The following is an 18,435-nucleotide window of genomic DNA, read 5'->3' on the forward strand; positions in this document are numbered from 1 at the left end:
GAACACCAACTGGCTACAAAAAGACACGACCAATACTCACTCACTCAATCCACATGGATAAGGAGAACCATCAATTCGACTGAGACAACACCAAAATCCTGGGACAAGCTAAGCAGAGACAGGCACGCAAATTTCTAGAAGCCTGGCACTCCACGAAGAAAGCCATTAATAAACACATATAACTCAACCCCATATACATTCCACTACGAAGGAAAACCAGAAGTGAGGTAATCCAGCTCAACGGACTCCAGAGTTTAAAAACCAGGTGGGAAAACACACCGATGCTTCATCGGAGGCTGCACTGATGATGTTACCCAGCATGGTGACGAAACGTCTGCGGAACACAAACCAGCTCGGCGAGCCAACCAACCTCATCACTAAGTACATGGTTTACACGTTTAGTGCAAAGATCAGGTTCCAGTTTTGCATGTAGTTTATAAGATGTAATAATGAAGATTCCAGTAATTGTTGCCTTTTGAACCCCTTCAGGTTTCTTATTTACCACCTGCTCTATCAGTTCATATCTTGATTGACTAAATAAGATGAAAATTTGTTTTCTTCTCCGAATATACTAAATGGCTCTGAAAGTTTGTAATTTGAAGAACCCTCAATAGCTTTGACATAATGGCAAATATGGTTATTTTAAGTCTTACATTAATTAAGATTTTTAAAAATGAAAGTCTTGCTGTAGGGACAATGTTGGCATTTATTGCCCATGCCTGATACCATGCTAATGTGATAGTGAGCTGCTGCCTTCATAAGCTGCTGCCAATGCAGCATGCAATGAGTGACTTACCAGATAATTTCAGAGGACTGCCGAGAGTCAGCCATACTTGTTTAAGATTGAAGTCAGTTGAAGGGTAGGCTACAGACTTAGTGTGGTCAAAATGTTCCCTTCCCGAAAGAAACCATTTAACTGAAAGAACAGAGATAAAGTTCAAATACAGTATTGGGAAAAACTGGATTTCAAACCCATAAATGCTTCATAACTATAGATTAGCAAACCATTGCCATGACCTCTTGGTTTTTAATAACATTTCCGTAGCTTTATGGTAATCTTTCAAACTGAATTCAAGTTCTCACGATGCCTTGGTGTTTTTTTTAATTCACTTGGGCTTTACTGGCTGGCCAGCATTTGTTGCCCATCCTTAGATGCACTTGAGAAGATGGTGGTGAGCTGCCTTCTTGAACCACTGCAGTCCATGTACTGAAGGTTGACCCACCGTGCCCTTAGAGAGGGAATTGTAAGATTTTGACCCAGTGACAGTGAAGGAACAGTGATATCATGCCAAGTCAGGATGGTCAGTGGCTTAGAAAGCAACTTGGAGGTGTTGGTGTTCCCAGGTATCTGCTGCCCTTGTCCTTCCAGATCGAAGTTGTTGTGAGTTTGGAAGGTGCTGTCTAAGGATCTTTGGTCTGCAGTTTGAGAAATCATGGCTATTTATACCATAAGAAGGTACAGGAGTAGGCTACTCAGCCGTTTGCACCTGCCCTACTGTTAGAAAGGGTCAAGGCTAATCCGATATTCTTCACTTCTGTTTCCTTTACCCATTACCCTTGATTCTCCTTCTGATCTTGTCCTTAGATATACTCAAAGACTCTGTCCCCACAGTCACTGTGACAAGGAGTTCTGAAGACTCTTAACCCTCTGAGAGAAGAAATTTCTCCTCATCTCTTGGCACCGCTTTTCTTTCACTAGAACAGTAAAGGAGAAGAGGAAATTTAATTAGAGTTCTTAAAATGATGATACGATAAGGCAAATTGAGAACAAGCTACTCCATTGATTGGGGAGCCACTATTGAGAGCTTATCAGAGAGTGTGAGGCTAGGAAAACTTTCTTTATGCAAGAACTGTTGGAGCAGAGAATGCTATGCCATATGAAACACTGAAGGCTGAATTTATTTGTATCACCTAAGGGAAAATAGTTAAATATCTGAAGTAAGAGAAGTCGTTGACATGTGGAGTGAGAGGAATACACTGAGCTTGACCCATTCAAAAAACAGCTGCTATAGACATAATACACAAAGTCATTTTTTTCTTATCTGGAAACATCTATAGTTTATTGCAATGACAGGGTGATGTAATTACTGTATACCCAGTCTTACTCCTCTGGTTCCAGCACTGAGGTCAATTAACATAATTTTAATCTAAGTACATATGGGTGGATTTAGTTCCTCGATTTCAGAATGAACAATCATTTGTTTTCGAATAATTTAGGTAGGTAAACAAAATTTCAATTTACTTTTGAACCTTGAATTGTGCTGCTTTGCATTGTCATATGACACATTTAATTGTCTTTCCTGTTCACATACACATATCAGTTGCCGCAGATCTCCCAACTGGAAGTGTGCCTGCAAATAAGTAGCTGTGAGGTTTGGTAGGAAATGTGATTTGGTAAAATGTTGAACATTTTATTTCAAGACCTATTCCCCTCCCCCTTACATGTACTGTGGCTAGCAAATTAAAATGAACTTTCAAAATTCATTTGTAATTTCTAGTTTGTAATTCCCGTTCTTTTGATCAATTATAATTTCAAAATAGTGTTTGACTCGATAACTTCAATTTCTTCTGAGGCAGGTTTACTTAAATAGTTACAAAAACAGAAGTTGCAGAACCAGTTCTGAGGAAGGGTCACTGGACCTGAAACGTTAACTCTAATTTCTCTTCACAGATGCTGCCAGACCTGCTGAGCTTTTCCAGCAACTTCTGTTTTTGTTTCTGATTTACAGCATCTGCAGTTCTTGCAGTTTTTACTTAAATAGTTGTTGGGAGAGATGGCTGCTGCATGAATATCTTTATTGAAGAAACTCTTCTGCTTATCTAATTTCATAGCCTGTCTAAAAACTTACTTCTTGCAGATTATTTGAAAGCCTTGATTTTAGTCCGGAAGGCCGGAATCCATGACTCTTCACTTTCATTTGATACATCAGGTAGACTAAACATGTTATTTTCTTATACTTCATTGGTGTTAAGTTGAGGGCAGTAGGAAAAGCCCAGTACATATTGTGGGAAGAGTGGTGATTACTTGATACCCGTGATCGCATTTTATTTTGGTTTTCTTGCTTTTTGAACTTTTCTGTTGAAGATAATTAGATTTATGGGATAAATGTTTGTCACAAGAAACTCCTGTTGTGTTTTTGGTATCTTAACAAAAGAGACTTGCATTTATATGTCTTTCACAACCTCAGGACAATTGGCAAAGTTCTGTCAAGTTCTGTCAACTCTTTACAGGCAATAAAATATTTTATTGAAGTGTCATCACTGTTGTAGTATAAGAAGACATTTCCATACACATTTCCACAAAAAAATACATGATCAAATAGTCTCTCCTTATAGTGATAAAGGTTGAGGATAAAATATTAGCCAGGGTGTTGGGCAGAACTCTCCTACTGCTAATCAAAATAGCACTATTGGATCTTTTACATCCACCTGAAAAAGCAAATAGAGACCTCCTACACTGCAGAACTCCTCGAACTGAACTGAAGTGACAACCTAAATAATGTGCTGAAGCCTCTGGAGAGTGGAGTGAGGCCCATACCCAGTGTTTCATTGTGAGTGCAAATATGTGCGCATGTGTACATAGTCAAAAATATGATGAAATATAAAACCTATGAAAGATGCCTTTTATTAACGTGAAGTTAATCTCTTGGCTGAGAGATCTAAAAGTCATTTGCAAATTCCTCTCAACTGTAGACAGATTTGAAATTCGTTGGTCAATATCCCTCATTAATTCTGCATGCCTTTATATAAATAGAAAATGAGGAACAATTTCAGCATGACAGTGAAGAGGAGATATCAGAAAAGGTCATGATTTCTGAAGAAATGGAAGCACAATCTACACCAAGCAGTTCCCTGTTTATGTGAGTGTGCAATATTTGTTTAAAATATTAGAATCTCACATTTTTGATTACTTTGTGACTGACGGTCACATTGGTGCAGATTTAGTTGCTGTTAATTGAAATTAGGAGAACAGTTTAAAACTTTGTTGTTCTTCCCCCATCTTTTCTGTTACTCTTTTTTTGGCTTCTGAAGCTTGATTGGTATGTCTGATGAATTGACTCAGCCTGAAGCCAATATTTAAATTGTACATCTGTTTTTATATTTCAACTTTCTCTGTGTTTCTGTAAACTAGCAGCTGCCTCATAACATCGAGTTGAATAATTTGCAGTTTTCTCCTAAGAGATTCATTACACTATGTAATGCATCAATCATCAATCCAATAAAGAGTTGTTTCAACTTGCTTGATCCTTAAAAAAGCAGAGTCCTAATTGTTCCAAAGAAACACGTATTGAGGTCAGTCACAAATGAACCAAGATAGATGAAAGAGCTTTGCAGATTGGCTGTTTCTTGTGAAATTCTGACTGCTGGAAAATAAAATGACTTTTCTCCCCTCTTCAGTATACCTTTGACATTATGGAATGTGGTACGTGCACTCCTATCAGGTTAAAAACAAAAAGGGGAAAATTGAAATCTGCATTTTCTGTTTGAAAATCAGGTTGGCAGTTTTATGCTTATAACACTAAAAGATAAATGTCAGCAAGCTGTTAATTTCTTGCCAATTCAATTGTTTATTTTGTGGCATATGTAGAATTAGTTTATTTTTAATTTGATGTTAGTTGTTAAAAGACCGTACCATGTACAGTCATGATTAAAATGTAACATGGAATGACGTAGTTTGAAACTGCAGTCTAATAATAAAGTAAATGTTTAAACTTCAGTAATAACTCTAAAGGACAGTTTATAAAAGAAATTCTGGGCATTAATGGGAAATGAATGAGACTGAACTGCAGAGATGTGTATAAAATACTTGAGGGCTGTTTAATCTGCAGTACCATTTAAAGCTCAAGCATCCCCTTAGAACAAGATGTTTAGTTTCAAGCTAGGAATAAGCAAGTACTGGACTGATTTTTGGAAATCTCTGTTCACTCAGATTGAATGCATCTCAATGTTTTTCCGATTTGGCAGGAGATGCTGAAACATGAGACACTTAGTTGCTGTGGTAAAGGGACTGTCAGTATGTGTTAAATGTTAAGAAAAGAAATAAAGAAGGCTTATAGTCATATGACAGACTTGAGAACCTCTAAAAATTAAGTCAGTTAAACCCTTTTGAATTGTCGTCAGTGTTCTAACATATGAAATTTTACACAGCAGGATCCCATAGTTAGCATTGTGATAATGACCAGACAATTTTTTTTTCAGTCATGTTTATTGAGGGCTAAGTATTGGCCAGGAGAATTTGAAGTGGGGTTTGAACAGCAGCCTTCTGCCTTGAGATGTAAGAATGCTACCACTGAACAATGGTTAACACTAAATAATGTTGAATAGCTGATACCATTGATGTATGATCTTGGTCTGTTTCCACATGAACAGTTCACACTTTGATGAATAAAAATGACATAAAAGGCTTACCAATACTCTTTCATGTATTTGCACAGGTGTCAAAATATAAATCGGCTTTCGAAGCCTTGATAGCTCCTTTCAAAAATGTTAAGTTAGCTGCCAAGTGAAAATATGAGCTTGCGTCTTGGGTGTGTGTGGTTGCACTTTTGAAATGTTATCAACATTTGATAAGGATTGGCATGTTTTGAACTCTTTGCTTCTTCATAACACAGACCATCTCATCTGCTTGATCCCTTGTAAAATTATAAGGTACCATAAGTAAACCATGCATTTGTGGGGTGAAAAATCGATGGTGACGACCAATGCAAGCGCAGCACATTATGAATGAAAAAGAGGGATGACATATGCCAGAAACATGTAAAATATGATTTTAGGGGATGGAAATGTGGTGTCTTGTATACAGGGCTGTCTTAGATTCTGTTATAGATAATGATCTTTTAAAAATTTGATGAGGACTAAATATTTTAACTTGTAAAGCTACAACTTAATGAAGAGGTAAAACAACTGAGAGTTAAGTATGTAAGATTGGTTTTTAAGAAACTTAAATATTATGAATGTAACTGTGCAGAAAGAGGCGTAAATTAAAAAAGGGACTTAGCTTCATTTTGCATTTAAAGTGAATTTATTTCTGTAACATACATAACATCAACTTTCTTTTCAAAATGATTTTTTATTAAGTGAACACATATCTGTCTGCTCTATTATGGATAGTAAAATTTAAGATCTGCATATGGTTTGGTCAACTTAGAGTCATAGAGCTGTACAGCAAGGAAACAGACCCTTCAGTTCAACTCATCCATGTGACCAGATATCCTAAATTAATCTAGTCCCTTTTGCTAACATTTGGTCCATATTTTCATGTACCCATCCAGATGCCTTTTAAATGTTCTCCACGCTCCTAACAGTAGCTACCAATATAGACTGATCACACAGTAATTACGTCTCCCTGTCAATGGTAGCACTGCAGCTGCTCTATTGGCAAGAGGGCACAGTAGCGGTCTGGCAAGTGAACACAGGCAGATTCTATTATAATTATGTACATATAAATTTAAAACAGAATTATTTGAAAATGGAATACTATTTTAGAATGCAGTCAGCCCTCTTATTTCCATGTATTCTGAATAGCAGCGTCTTTCTATGCTTTGACATGTGGAATCCCCTTTGTAGACAAATAAACTGATGACCATAACTGTTGAAAGTTGTTTGTCACGGAGTCTCATTACATTTTTCTAGGCTGCATAATTTGTAAATGGTTCATTTATAACCACCTCTTGAAAACCTGTTTCAACAGTTGCATCGAATGGGTAAAATACAGCAAGCTCCATCGTTGCTAGAGTTCCAAATGGTCATTCCCCAGTCTGGTTGGATAACTCTTTCTTTTCTCTCCAGGCAAGCATCTGTAATTAAAAGTGTGCCTTCCTCAGCTGCCTCCCCACCCTCTACAGATGGATTCATCCAGCCTAACACTCCCAATCAGTTGACCTTCGAACAGCACCAGTGCAGTGGTTTGTGTATCGCAAGAGTGACACCTCCGACGCCTGACCATTTCAAAGGGGAAAATCCATTGAGAATTCCCATACTTTGTCAGTTTCAAAGGCGACATGGGAAATTGCATTGGGATACTGAGGTCGTGGATCCTCCTCATGTCACTTACAAAGCTCCTTGTGGAAGAGGTTTGCGGAATTTCAAGGAGGTGCGTGATTACATTTTTGAAACCCAGTGTGACTTTCTGGCGTTGGATTTTTTCTCTTTCAACACTTACGTCCAGCTTTCACGGACAATTTCTTGCAAGAACCCAGTTATTTATGAAAACGACATAAGCCATGGTGTAGAACCTGTGCCAATCCCTCTGTATAATGCAATTGATGTCTCCAAACCACGGTACTTTAAATATAGAAAAATACGGTTGCCTCACGGATATCTTATTAGCAGGTCAGCAGAGATGTTTCAACAGAAATGCAACTGCACCGATGGCTGCAACGACAAGTTAGTATTTTTTTTGTGTTATACACTCAATGAATAAGTAACGTTTTGACAGTTTTGACAATTGAGATTGCAGCTGAATGTCATCATGCTGTACGAGGAATTGCAATTAAAAAATGAGGCATGGTACCACACGATGTTTCTCCAAAAGCGAAATCCCGCAGATGGTCTAATTTTAAGATGCTATAACTACTGAGCTGGTCAAATAATACCTCTGGAAAGAGAATCAGGTTACCCAGTGAAAAATCATCACCCTTGAATGTTAATTCTGCTGTCTTGACAAATGTTCCCTAACCTGCTTAGTACTTCAAACATTTTTTAAAAATTTGATCTGAAAGGTTTTTTTTAATAAGTTATTTGAAAATGAAAGTTAATTTGGTATTCCATATTGCAGACAGCAAGAATGTGATAAATGTTCGGATAATGTATTAGTGATGTTGGTTAAGATACAAATATTGGCCACAATGCTCGGAGACCTCCCTTGCTGTTTAAATAGTGCCTGAAATAATTTGCATTTATCCAAATAAATTTAAAGTCTCATCTTCTGATGGTGCATGTCCTGAGCACTTGGCTGCACTATTTGCTGAGACTATATGTTGAAGTTTCTGAAGTGGGACTTAAAACCACAAACTTCTGATTTGGGTAAGAGATTTTGGGTTTGGGTAAGCTGACCTGATTTGATAGATATCAAGACCACCTCTGGTGAACTAATATCTTCAGACCTGCTGAATGTTAAAATTGATGAACAGTTCAAAACCCATTGGTTAAATTCTCTCATTAGAGACTGTTAGCTAAGGTTGAAATACATGTAACTCAGGGCAAATTATTCATCTGGTTACAATTAAGCAGCAGAAGGCAGGGAGTGACTGTAATTGGCAGAAAGTGACAATTATCTCATGAAGATCTTTGTTGGGGGCTTCAACTATTTACTAAATGCATTATAATGATATAGAAAGCCACATAATCAAATTTGATGATTCAACAAAGAAAGGTGACATTTTAATCAGTGGAGATTGAATGTAAAATTAAAAAGAGCTATTGAAGGCTTAAATGAATGGGTATAGCTAACAATTGGATTTCAGTGTGAGTAAAGGTGAAGCTCTTCACTTTGGACTTTAAAGTATCAAACAGGGTTTTTTTTTTAAATGGTGAAAATCTAGAAACTCTCGAGGTGCAAAGAGTCTGGGATGGGGGGCTCAGTCCAAGTAAGTAGATGTCATTAACAAACACATGAAATATTCAGATGGGCTAATAGAATGCTGGAGAACAGAATATAAGTTGGTGAAAGTTATATACCAACAACACAAAGTCCTGCTTAAACCACACCTGGATTAATATGAGCTAGCGTGTGGGCAGTTCTGACCTGTGGAAAGACATTTTAAGCCTTGGACAGAGTGTAGCTATAAAGTTATTGGAATGATACTGGACTTCAAAGTTAAATGGAGGAGAAATTACTTGAAGTAGGGTTGCATTGTCTGGAACTTAGAAGGAATGATTTGATCAAAGTTCTCCAAATATTACAGGGGTCACATAACTTGCACAAAATCAGCATTGATTTCTGAAAGGAAAATCATGTTTGACAACTGTCCTGGAGACTTCTGAGGATGTAACTAGTAGAATAAATGAGGGAGAATTATTCCATGTGGTGCATTTGAATTTTCAGGAAGCTTTAGATGAAGTTCCATGTAAGAGATTAGTGTGCAAAATCAAAGCACATGGGATTGGTGGCAGTATACTGTCAAGGTTTGAGAATTGGTAAGCAGACAGGAAATAAAGAGTAGGAATGAATAGGTCATTTTTGGAGTGAAAGGCAGTGACAAGTGGGGTATCACAGAGATCACTGCTTGTACTCCAGTTTATTCACATTATATATCAGCATTTGAATGTTGGGAATCTGATGTAATATTTGCAAGTTTGCTGTGGAGGCTTCAGGCTGATTTAGACAAGTTAAGTGAGCGGGCATCGACTGGTTCCTGGGGGATTTGTCGAATCAGGAGATATTGGATCAACTGGGCCTGAGTTCACTGTAGCCCAGAAGAATGAGAGAGGATCTAATTTAAACGTAACATTTCAACAAAGTTAGATAGACAGGGGCAAGGATAATATATCCACTGGCTGGGGGTCCAGCACAAGGAGTCATGTTTATGCAGTTGGCCATTTCGGATTGAGCTAAGAGATTTCTTCACTCAGAAGTTTGCGAACTTGTGGAATTCTCTAGCACTGAAGGCTGTGGAGGTGAAGTCACTGAATACAATAAAGAAGTAAATAGATTTCTAAAGGCTAAAGGTGTCCAGGGGTATGGGGAGAAAGCGGGTGTATGGAGTTGAGGTGGAAGATCGGTCATGATCATGTTAAATGACTAAGCAGGCTGAATAGGCCTAATGCCTTCTCTTGTATTTTCTGTGTTTCTATTTAAGGAATATAAAAAGAGATTATTTCCATTTTTTCAGGAATCAAGACAGGACAGTGTAGTCTAACGGTTAAAGTCAGACCTTTAAGGAGTCAAATTAGGAAACGTTAAGGGTGGTAGAACTCTGAAATACTTTTTTGCACAATTCATAATAAATGTTAAAATTAATTTTTAATTTGTTCGTCAAAAATAACAAGAAATATGGGTCAAAGACAGGTATATCAAGTTGACCACAATTCAGTCATGATCTCATTGAATGGTGGAACAGTCTACAGTGGTTATAGAGTCATGGAGTCTTACAGCACGGAAACAGACCCTTCGGTCTAACTCATCCATGCTGACCAAGTTTCCGAAACTAAAACTAATCCCACTTCCTTGCCCATATCCCTCTAAACCTTTCCTATTCACGTATAAATCCAAATGTCTTTTAAATGTTGTAACTGTACCTGCATCTACCACTTTGTCTGGCAGTTCATTCCACACACGAACCGCCCTCTGTGTGAAAAAGTTGTCCCCTCAGGTCTCTTTTAAATCTTTCTCCTCTTACCTTAAAAATATACCCCCTAGTTTTGAACTCCCCTGCCCTAGGGAAAAGACCTTTGTTATTCATCTTATCTATGCCCCTCATGATTTTACAAACCTCCATAAGGTCACCCCTCAGCCTCCTACACTCCAGTAAAAAAAAGTCCTTATAACTCAAGAGATAGTAGGAACTGCAGATGCTGGAGAATCTGAGATAACAAGGTGTACAGCTGGATGAACACAGCAGGCCAAGCAGGAAAGCTGACGTTTCGGGCCTAGACCCTTCTTCAGAAAAGGGTCTAGGCCCGAAATGTCAGCTTTCCTGCTCCTCTGATACTGTTTGGCCTGCTGTGTTCATCCAGCTCTACACCTTGTTATCTCCTTATAACTCAAAGTCTCCAGTCTCAAGTGTAATATACTTAATTCTGAATTCCCCAGTTTCATGGAGACCATGATCTAATGTACTCTCCTTCACCCTGCCCTCCCCCCCCCCCAGGATATATTTACCAAACTAAATTCTGCTACTTTAGCAAGATTCAAGATGAAAGAAAGGATTTCATTTTGGAATTATAATTGCTTCTAACATGATTAACCCCTCCATTTTTCTGACTTGGGCTTTACTAACACCTCACTTGCTCCCATCACAGCACCGTTGTAGCTTTGTCTGTAATTATGTTGCCTGTTTTTCTACTAGCTGTAATTGAAATTATTCTGTATTGTATCATCTGTGGAAATTATTGTACTAGAAAAATGAAAAGCAGAAAAGATTTCAGCTGTCACTGATAAGATGGGTATTTAAGTTTGGTGTACAGATATTAAAATATGGTGTGTTTGCAAGATCTAGGTGTGCCTGCCAACAACAGACAGCAAATGTCAACAAAAGATTTAAAGGGGCAACTGGGTATGAATATAAACGACTTCTCCAAAGTGCACCTTCTGGGTAAGTTAATCAGTGACAGAATTGGTCTTTTTGTGATGTGTTTACAGAAGCTATTTAATCTTCTTATCCACGTCCGCCAGCATTGAAGCCAGATCTACTTTGGACTGTTTTGTGAAATTCCTGGGTGTATAAGAATTAGTGCAAAATTCTAATAGCATCCACCTGCCTCTAAGCATGTTTAGATTAAAACATCAACGTAACAGTGAAGAAGTTCTCACTTTGCTCTGATATTCAGATTTATAGTACTCATCAGAAATTAAGTAACCCTAAAGAGGATTAGTTGGACGGCTTATACTTGACATATTTTGGTCAGTGATTTTAAGTAAAATGTGGTCTTTATATTTTAGGGAAATGCAAATTGATTTCTGATTCCTAGTACTCTCAGTTGATGTTTGCAATGATTGAATTGCCTGATGGAAAATATTACCTACTAACTGCAAGTTATTGTAAAATGAAATAGGCTAAGTAGTATAATCCATTATTTATCTTCCAGATTATATGAATGTAACAGATGGTGCAAATGCAATGAAAGATTATGTGAAAACAGAGTTGTACAGCATGGCCTTAAGACCCGACTGCAGTTATTTAAAACTAAAAAGAAAGGCTGGGGAGTTCGTTGCAGAGATGATATTGACAAAGGAACCTTTGTGTGTTGTTATGCGGGTAAGCCTAGAGCAAATTCTGACTCATCTGAATATGATGATAATTTTCAGAATATACCTTAATATCAGGCAAATTACAAAATCATTTTAAGTTACTGCCAGATGAGTCATTTGTAAACACTCCATAGTTGTAACATTTTACAAATTCCTTTATTCCAAACTTTTGAGACATCTCTCCTGTCATGTAACGGCATAAAATTTCTAATACTTTGGCATTGCAACTGATGAGTTGTGAAACTTGTCTGTAAATTTAAGTTTAAGGGTGTTGCCAGAATAATACTAATGCCATTATTAATCATCTTTATGTATGCTGGTTATGGAAGATACGTAAATTCTGTGAAAAGGTTGAAGGTTTAATTAAAATAATCTGTGATTGGAATTTATTTTTGTCACAGTTTTATGCGTAATTCTTTTGAATTACAAATGGTGACAAATGTAAATTACTGAAATTATTTCAAGTATTTGGGTTGTATAGATTCTGCGTCCATAATGAATTTGAGGGTAAAAGCATTAACTTACTTCACATAATTTTCTTTAAGAACTTATGATGACTCAAAGAGCTTCACACACCATGAAATGGAACCACTGCTGTATTGTCGGGACTTATGGCAATTAAAGTCTGAGATGAATGACTCTACTCTGTTTTAGTCATGTTGGTTGAGAACTCCCTTACCTTTACTTGAAATAGTGCATGGTGGAGGTCTTCTATGTCCACTTTAAAGAGCAGAGAGCTGTGGTTTAACAGCTCACCTGAAAGGTAGAATCTGCAAAAGTGTAACATTCCTTCAGGTTCTGCACTAAAGTATCTACCTAATTAATAGCCTGGATTTTTTAGTGAAGCTATCAGTGCTCACTGTTAGTGTGGAGTATATCAGTTAGCAGGGTGTTATATCTGGAATGAAATGAGGATTTTAGGAAGCCATTGTCAGATTTATTCAGCTTAAACTGCGCATTCAAACACCTGAAAGGCCTGAAGTAGTAATATTTGCTCACTTAACATGACAGAAAAATTGGAACTTGTTTACTACCAAGCAACTTCTTGCAGCCACGGAAAATTATTTTTTAAGTTTGTGGAGTCTCAGATTTTAGTAATTGTTAGAGATTTTTAAGAACTTGGAATACCTTCTTCATTTTTCTATTGTCTCTCATCTTTAGAACATAGAATATAGAACTGTACAGCACAGTACAGGCCCTTCGGCCCACGATGTTGTGCCGAACTTTTACCCTAAACCTAAGGTCTATCTAACCACCACTCCTACCTTATACTATCATCCATACGCCTATCTAATAGCCGCTTAAATGCCCCTAATGAGACCGACTCCACTACCCGCTCCGGCAATGCATTCCACGTACCTACCACTCTCTGAGTAAAGAACCTACCTCTGATGTCTCCCCTGTATCTACCTCCACTCGCTTTAAAACTATGCCCCCTCATAATAGCTACCTCCACCCTAGGAAAAAGTCTCTGGCTATCCACTCTATCTATACCTCTGATCGTTTTGTACTCCTCTATCAAGTCACCTCTCATCCTTCATCGTTCTAAAGAGAAAAGTCCTAGCTCTCTCAACCTTTCCTCGTAAGACCTTCCCTCCATTCCAGGCAACATCCTGGTAAATCTCCTCTGCACCTTTTCCAACGCTTCCACATCTTTCCTGTAATGAGGCAACCAGAACTGGACACAATACTCCAGATGTGGCCAAACCAGGGTTTTGTATAGTTGTAGCATAACTTCACGGCTCTTGAACTCAATCCCTCTATTAATGAAAGCTAACACAGCACACACCTTCTTAACAACTCTATCCACCTGGGTGGCAGCTTTCAGGGAACTGTGGACATGAACCCCAAGATCCTTCTGCTCCTCCACACTGCCAAGAATCTTTCTATTAACCCTGTATTCTGCTTTCAAGTTTGTCCTTCCAAAATGAATCACCTCACACTTTTCAGGGTTAAACTCCATCTGCCACTTCTCAGCCCAGCTCTGCATCCTATCAATGTCCCTTTGTAACCTAGAACAGCCCTCCGCACTATCCACAACTCGACCCAGCTTCGTATCAGCCGCAAACTTACTAATCCACCCTTCCATTCCTACATCCAAATCATTTACAAAAAGCACAAAAAGAAGAGGACCCAGAACAGATCCTTGTGGTACACCACTCGTAACTGAGCGTTATGTTGAATATTTTCCGTCCACTACCACCCTTTGTCTTCTAAGCATCAGCCAATTCTGAATCCAATCTGCCACATTTCCCCTTATCCCATGCCTCCTTACTTTCTGCATGAGCGTACCATGGGGAACCTTATCAAACGCCTTACTTAAATCCATGTATACCACATCCACTGCTCTACTTTCATCCACGCGTTTGGTCACCTCTTCAAAGAATTCAATAAGGTTTGTGAGGCATGATCAACCCCTCACAAATCCATGCTGATTATCATGAATCAAACTGTGCCTATCCAAGTGATCATAAATCCTATCTCTGAGCCCTTTCCAACAATTTGCCTACCACTGACGTAAGACTAACTGGCCTGTAATTTCTGGGGTTATCCCTATTCCCTTTTTCATCAAGGGAATGACGTTTGCCACTCTCCAATCTTCCAGCACTATACCCGTGGACAGCGAGGACGAAAAGATCATCGCCAAAGGCCCTGCGATCTCTTCCCTCGCTTCCCATAGAATCTTTGGATAAATCCCAACAGGCCCGGGGGACTTATCTATCTTCAAGTTCCTCAAGATTCCTAGTACATCTTCCTTACTAACATCCACCTCCTCTAGCCTACCAGCCTGTTTCACACTGTCCTCCCCTACAACTAGGTCCCTCTCAGTTGTGAATACCGAAGAAAAGTATTCATTAAGGACCTCTCCTATCTTTTTAGGCTCCGTACACAAATTCCCTTTACAATCCTTGATCAGCCCTACCCTTTCTCTGGTCATTCTCTTAATCCTCACGTACGTGTAAAAAGCCTTGGGGTTTTCCTTGATCCTATCTGCCAAGGTTTTCTTATGCCCCCTTATAGCTCTCCTAAGCCCTTTCTTCAGCTCCTTCCTGGCTAACTTGTATCCCTCTAGAGCCTTTTCTGATCCTTGTTTCCTAAACCTTATATAAGCATCCTTCTTCCTCTTAACTAGTCGTTCGACCTCTCTCAAGATCCAAGGCTCCCTCACTCGACTGCCTGCCTGCTAGGGACAAACATATCGAGCACATGCAGTATGCATTCCTTAAACAATCTCCACATTTCAATAGTGCTCTTCCCTGACAGCATCTGTTCCCATTTTATGTTACCCAGTTCTTGCCTAACAAAATTATAATTACCCTTCCCCCAATTATAAACCTTACCCTGCTGTATGTACCTATCCTTTTCCATGACTATTGTAAAAGTAACAGAGTTATAATCGCTACCACCAAAATGCTGTCCTACCAACAGGTCTGACACTTGGCCCGGTTCATTACCAAGCACCAAATCCAACGTGGCCTGTCCTCATGTTGGTCTATCTACATACTGTGTCAGGAATCCTTCCTGAATGCACTGGACAAAATCCATTCCATCTTAACTATTACAACTAAAAAGTTTCCAATCAATATTTGGAAAGTTGATGTCACCCATGACTACAACCCTGTGACTTCTGCACCTTTCCAGTATCTGCCTCCCAATCTGCTCCTCCATTTCTCTGCAACTATTAGGGGGTCTGTAAAAAGCCCCCAACAAAGTGACTGCTCCTTTCTTGTTCCTGACCTCAACCCAAGCTTGACTCTGTAGACATGTCATTCTCGAACTGCCTTTCAGAAGCTGCTATACTAGCCCTGACTAGCAATGTCACTCCCCCACCTCTTTTACCACACTCCCTGTTTCTTTTAAAGCATCTAAATCCCAGAACTTCCAACAACCATTCCTGTCCCTGAGTTACCCAAGTTTCTGTAATGGCCACAGCATCATAGTTCCAAATACTGACCCATGCTCTAAGTTCATCCGCCTTATTTCTGATACTTCTAGCATTGAAGTATACATACTTCAGACCATCCCTGTGTCCACAATTATGCTCCATCAACCGCATTTCTTTAATAACAACCTCTGTTGTGTCTGTTGGAAAGTTGAATACCTCATCCTCTGAATTACAAATCTGGTTCCCCATCCCCTGTCAATCTAGTTTAAACCATCCCGTATCTTTATTTCCATCTCTCTTTTAAGTCTAATTTCGTATTGTTTGCCCCTTCTAATTCCTGTTTGTTTTTGTTTCCAATTTTGCACTGAAGTAAATATTTTAACTTATATTGCCTAATTTATGTTCTATGGACAGAACTCTTGGGCTCCATCACGGTCAGGAATGGAGGCATTCGGAGCCTAAAAATACTAGCATTGACTGAATTCCTTGTTTTTTGACTGTGTTCCCAATGGCCGTTTTAGGGGAGGCAGGTTAGGAGCCCAGGGAATGTTATCCACTCTCTTTAAGCCAATTATGCTCCTTGAAAGGTAGTTCAACTGCCTGGAGACCATCACCCAGTATCAAGCTGAAGGTCCAACCCTCCAGGCAGAGCTACAGGCTTTGGAACAGATGCAGCCACAGGTTGCCTTGAAGAGGGAATTACAACTCTACACAGCTCCAAACCTCTGTTTGTCTCATCCTCCCACCCCATTTATCCTCAGTGCCCTCTCAGTTACTTACTCAGTACTGTACCATGTGGCTCTGGCTGTCCAACTTTGAGAGCTGATTACTACATTTAATTGGGTAAGGATTCCTTGGTAATTAATACCCTAGTCAAAATCTTAAATAGTGACTGCTTGGCAGGGGAGTGGGGAACAAAGTTGAATCCTGATCCTATTCCCAAATCACAGGTCAGACCTCTGGTACAGAAAGGGCCATCAATCTGTTTCATGAGACCCACTGTTGCTTGCCCTGATCAGACAGGTTCTGAGTTTATTAGCATCAAGCTAGGGGAAACAACAGAATGAACCTGGCACAGTATGCAATAGACAGAACTAAGTGATCTCACAGTCCTCCTACATCTAGATGTAAATGCCAGTGGACAATTAAGCAGCTAAAAGGAGGAGACGGTCCACAAATATCCCCATCCCCAATAATCAAAAAGCACAGCAATTCCTTGTAAAAGACAAGGCTGAAGCATTGCAACCAGCTTTAGCCAGAAATGCCAAGTTGATGATCCATCTCCTCCCGAGGTTCCAGCATCACATATCTAGCTGCATCTTCAGACAATCTGTTTCATTGCAGCTACAAGAATGCCATCTACCCAGTAATACTGAAATTTAAACAGGTTTGCCCTGTGTTCAAACAGCAGCACAAATCCAACCTGGTCAATTACCGCCTCAACAGTGTACACTTTGACCATCAGCAAAATGATCAAAAGGGCCCTTGATAGTGCTATCAAATGGCACAGTCTCAGCAGTAGCCTGGCCACTGGTGTTCAGTTTGAATTTTGCCTGGAGCAGTCCTGACTTCATTACAGCTTTGGTCCAAACATGGGCAAAACAGCTGTAGTTACAGTGAAATGACTGTCTTGATGTAAAGGCAGCATTTGGTTGAGTGCAGCATGTAGGAGTACTAGCAATCTCCCATCGTCTACAACCTTGGGGTTACCATTGGCCAGAAACTTAATTGGGTTGACCATATAAATACTGTGGCTAGAAGAACAGCTCAGAGACTAACAGCAAGTAACTTCACCTTCTGACACCCCAAAGCCAATTCAAAGCACAATCGGGAGTGTGCTGTAATATTCTTTGCTCGCCTGAATGAGTGCAGCTTGAATAATGTCCAAGAACCTGAATACTGTCCAGGACAAAGCAATCTGTTTGATTGGCACCACATCCTTCAACATTCATCCCTTCACCTCCAATGCACAGTGGCAGCTATATAAACCATCTGCAAGATGCAGCAACTCACCAAAGCTCCTGCAATTATACTTTTTGTTGTCCCAAATTTTCCTTTACTGATCTTATTGAAATTAACTGAAGCTCTTGCAATAGAGCCTTTCAAATCCGCAACCTCTACCACCTAAGTGTGACTTTATTCAACAAGTTCTGACAAGGAGTTAGTGCAGGGGACTTGACACATTAAGTATGTTTTTCTCTCCACTGATGCTGCCAGGCCTGCTGATTTTCTTCAGCATTCTGTGTGATGGTTTTTATTCAAAAATATGGTATTGACTCTTGATGCTCAAAAATGTGTCCAAGAAGCCTGTCTAGTGTGATAGTAGTTATTGAGCAAAATATATGCTGCCTTGACAACATTATTGACACTTTAAAGATTCTTAATTTGAGTTTCATTCAGAAAAAAAAATTAAGCATTTAATCACTGATTGATTGAAAATTTACTTCAGGTGATCCAACTGCAGATAAGCTGGTTAGCTTGGTTGGAAAGGGGCCCTCTTGTGTTGCAGTGGCAGTGTCCCTACCCCTGGACCAAGAGACCCAGGTTCAACTCCAGAGGTGTGTAATAACATCGTTGATTTAAAAGAAGAGCTTGGTTGGATACTTGGTGACCTTATCTTCTTATAATAAAAATAAAC

At 39.2% G+C, this 18,435-nt stretch overlaps 1 protein-coding gene across 12 annotated transcripts in view; it reads left to right on the forward strand.

The window, feature by feature from the left end:
* Positions 1-18,435, forward strand: part of setdb2 (SET domain bifurcated histone lysine methyltransferase 2) — a 73,217-nt gene that overhangs the window by 33,732 nt on the left and 21,050 nt on the right. For all 12 annotated transcript variants that reach the window (XM_048602794.1, XM_020511088.2, XM_048602793.1 and 9 more), the window contains 5 exons: positions 2,859-2,930; positions 3,755-3,860; positions 6,790-7,386; positions 11,154-11,255; positions 11,749-11,918. In XM_048602794.1, the coding sequence (XP_048458751.1) occupies positions 2,859-2,930; positions 3,755-3,860; positions 6,790-7,386; positions 11,154-11,255; positions 11,749-11,918 (1,047 nt within the window). The remainder of the gene's footprint in view (positions 1-2,858; positions 2,931-3,754; positions 3,861-6,789; positions 7,387-11,153; positions 11,256-11,748; positions 11,919-18,435) is intronic.

The sequence above is a fragment of the Rhincodon typus genome, chromosome 11 (genome assembly GCF_021869965.1).
Source record: "Rhincodon typus isolate 14 chromosome 11, sRhiTyp1.1, whole genome shotgun sequence".
In the NCBI taxonomy this organism is placed as follows: Eukaryota; Metazoa; Chordata; class Chondrichthyes; order Orectolobiformes; family Rhincodontidae; genus Rhincodon; species Rhincodon typus.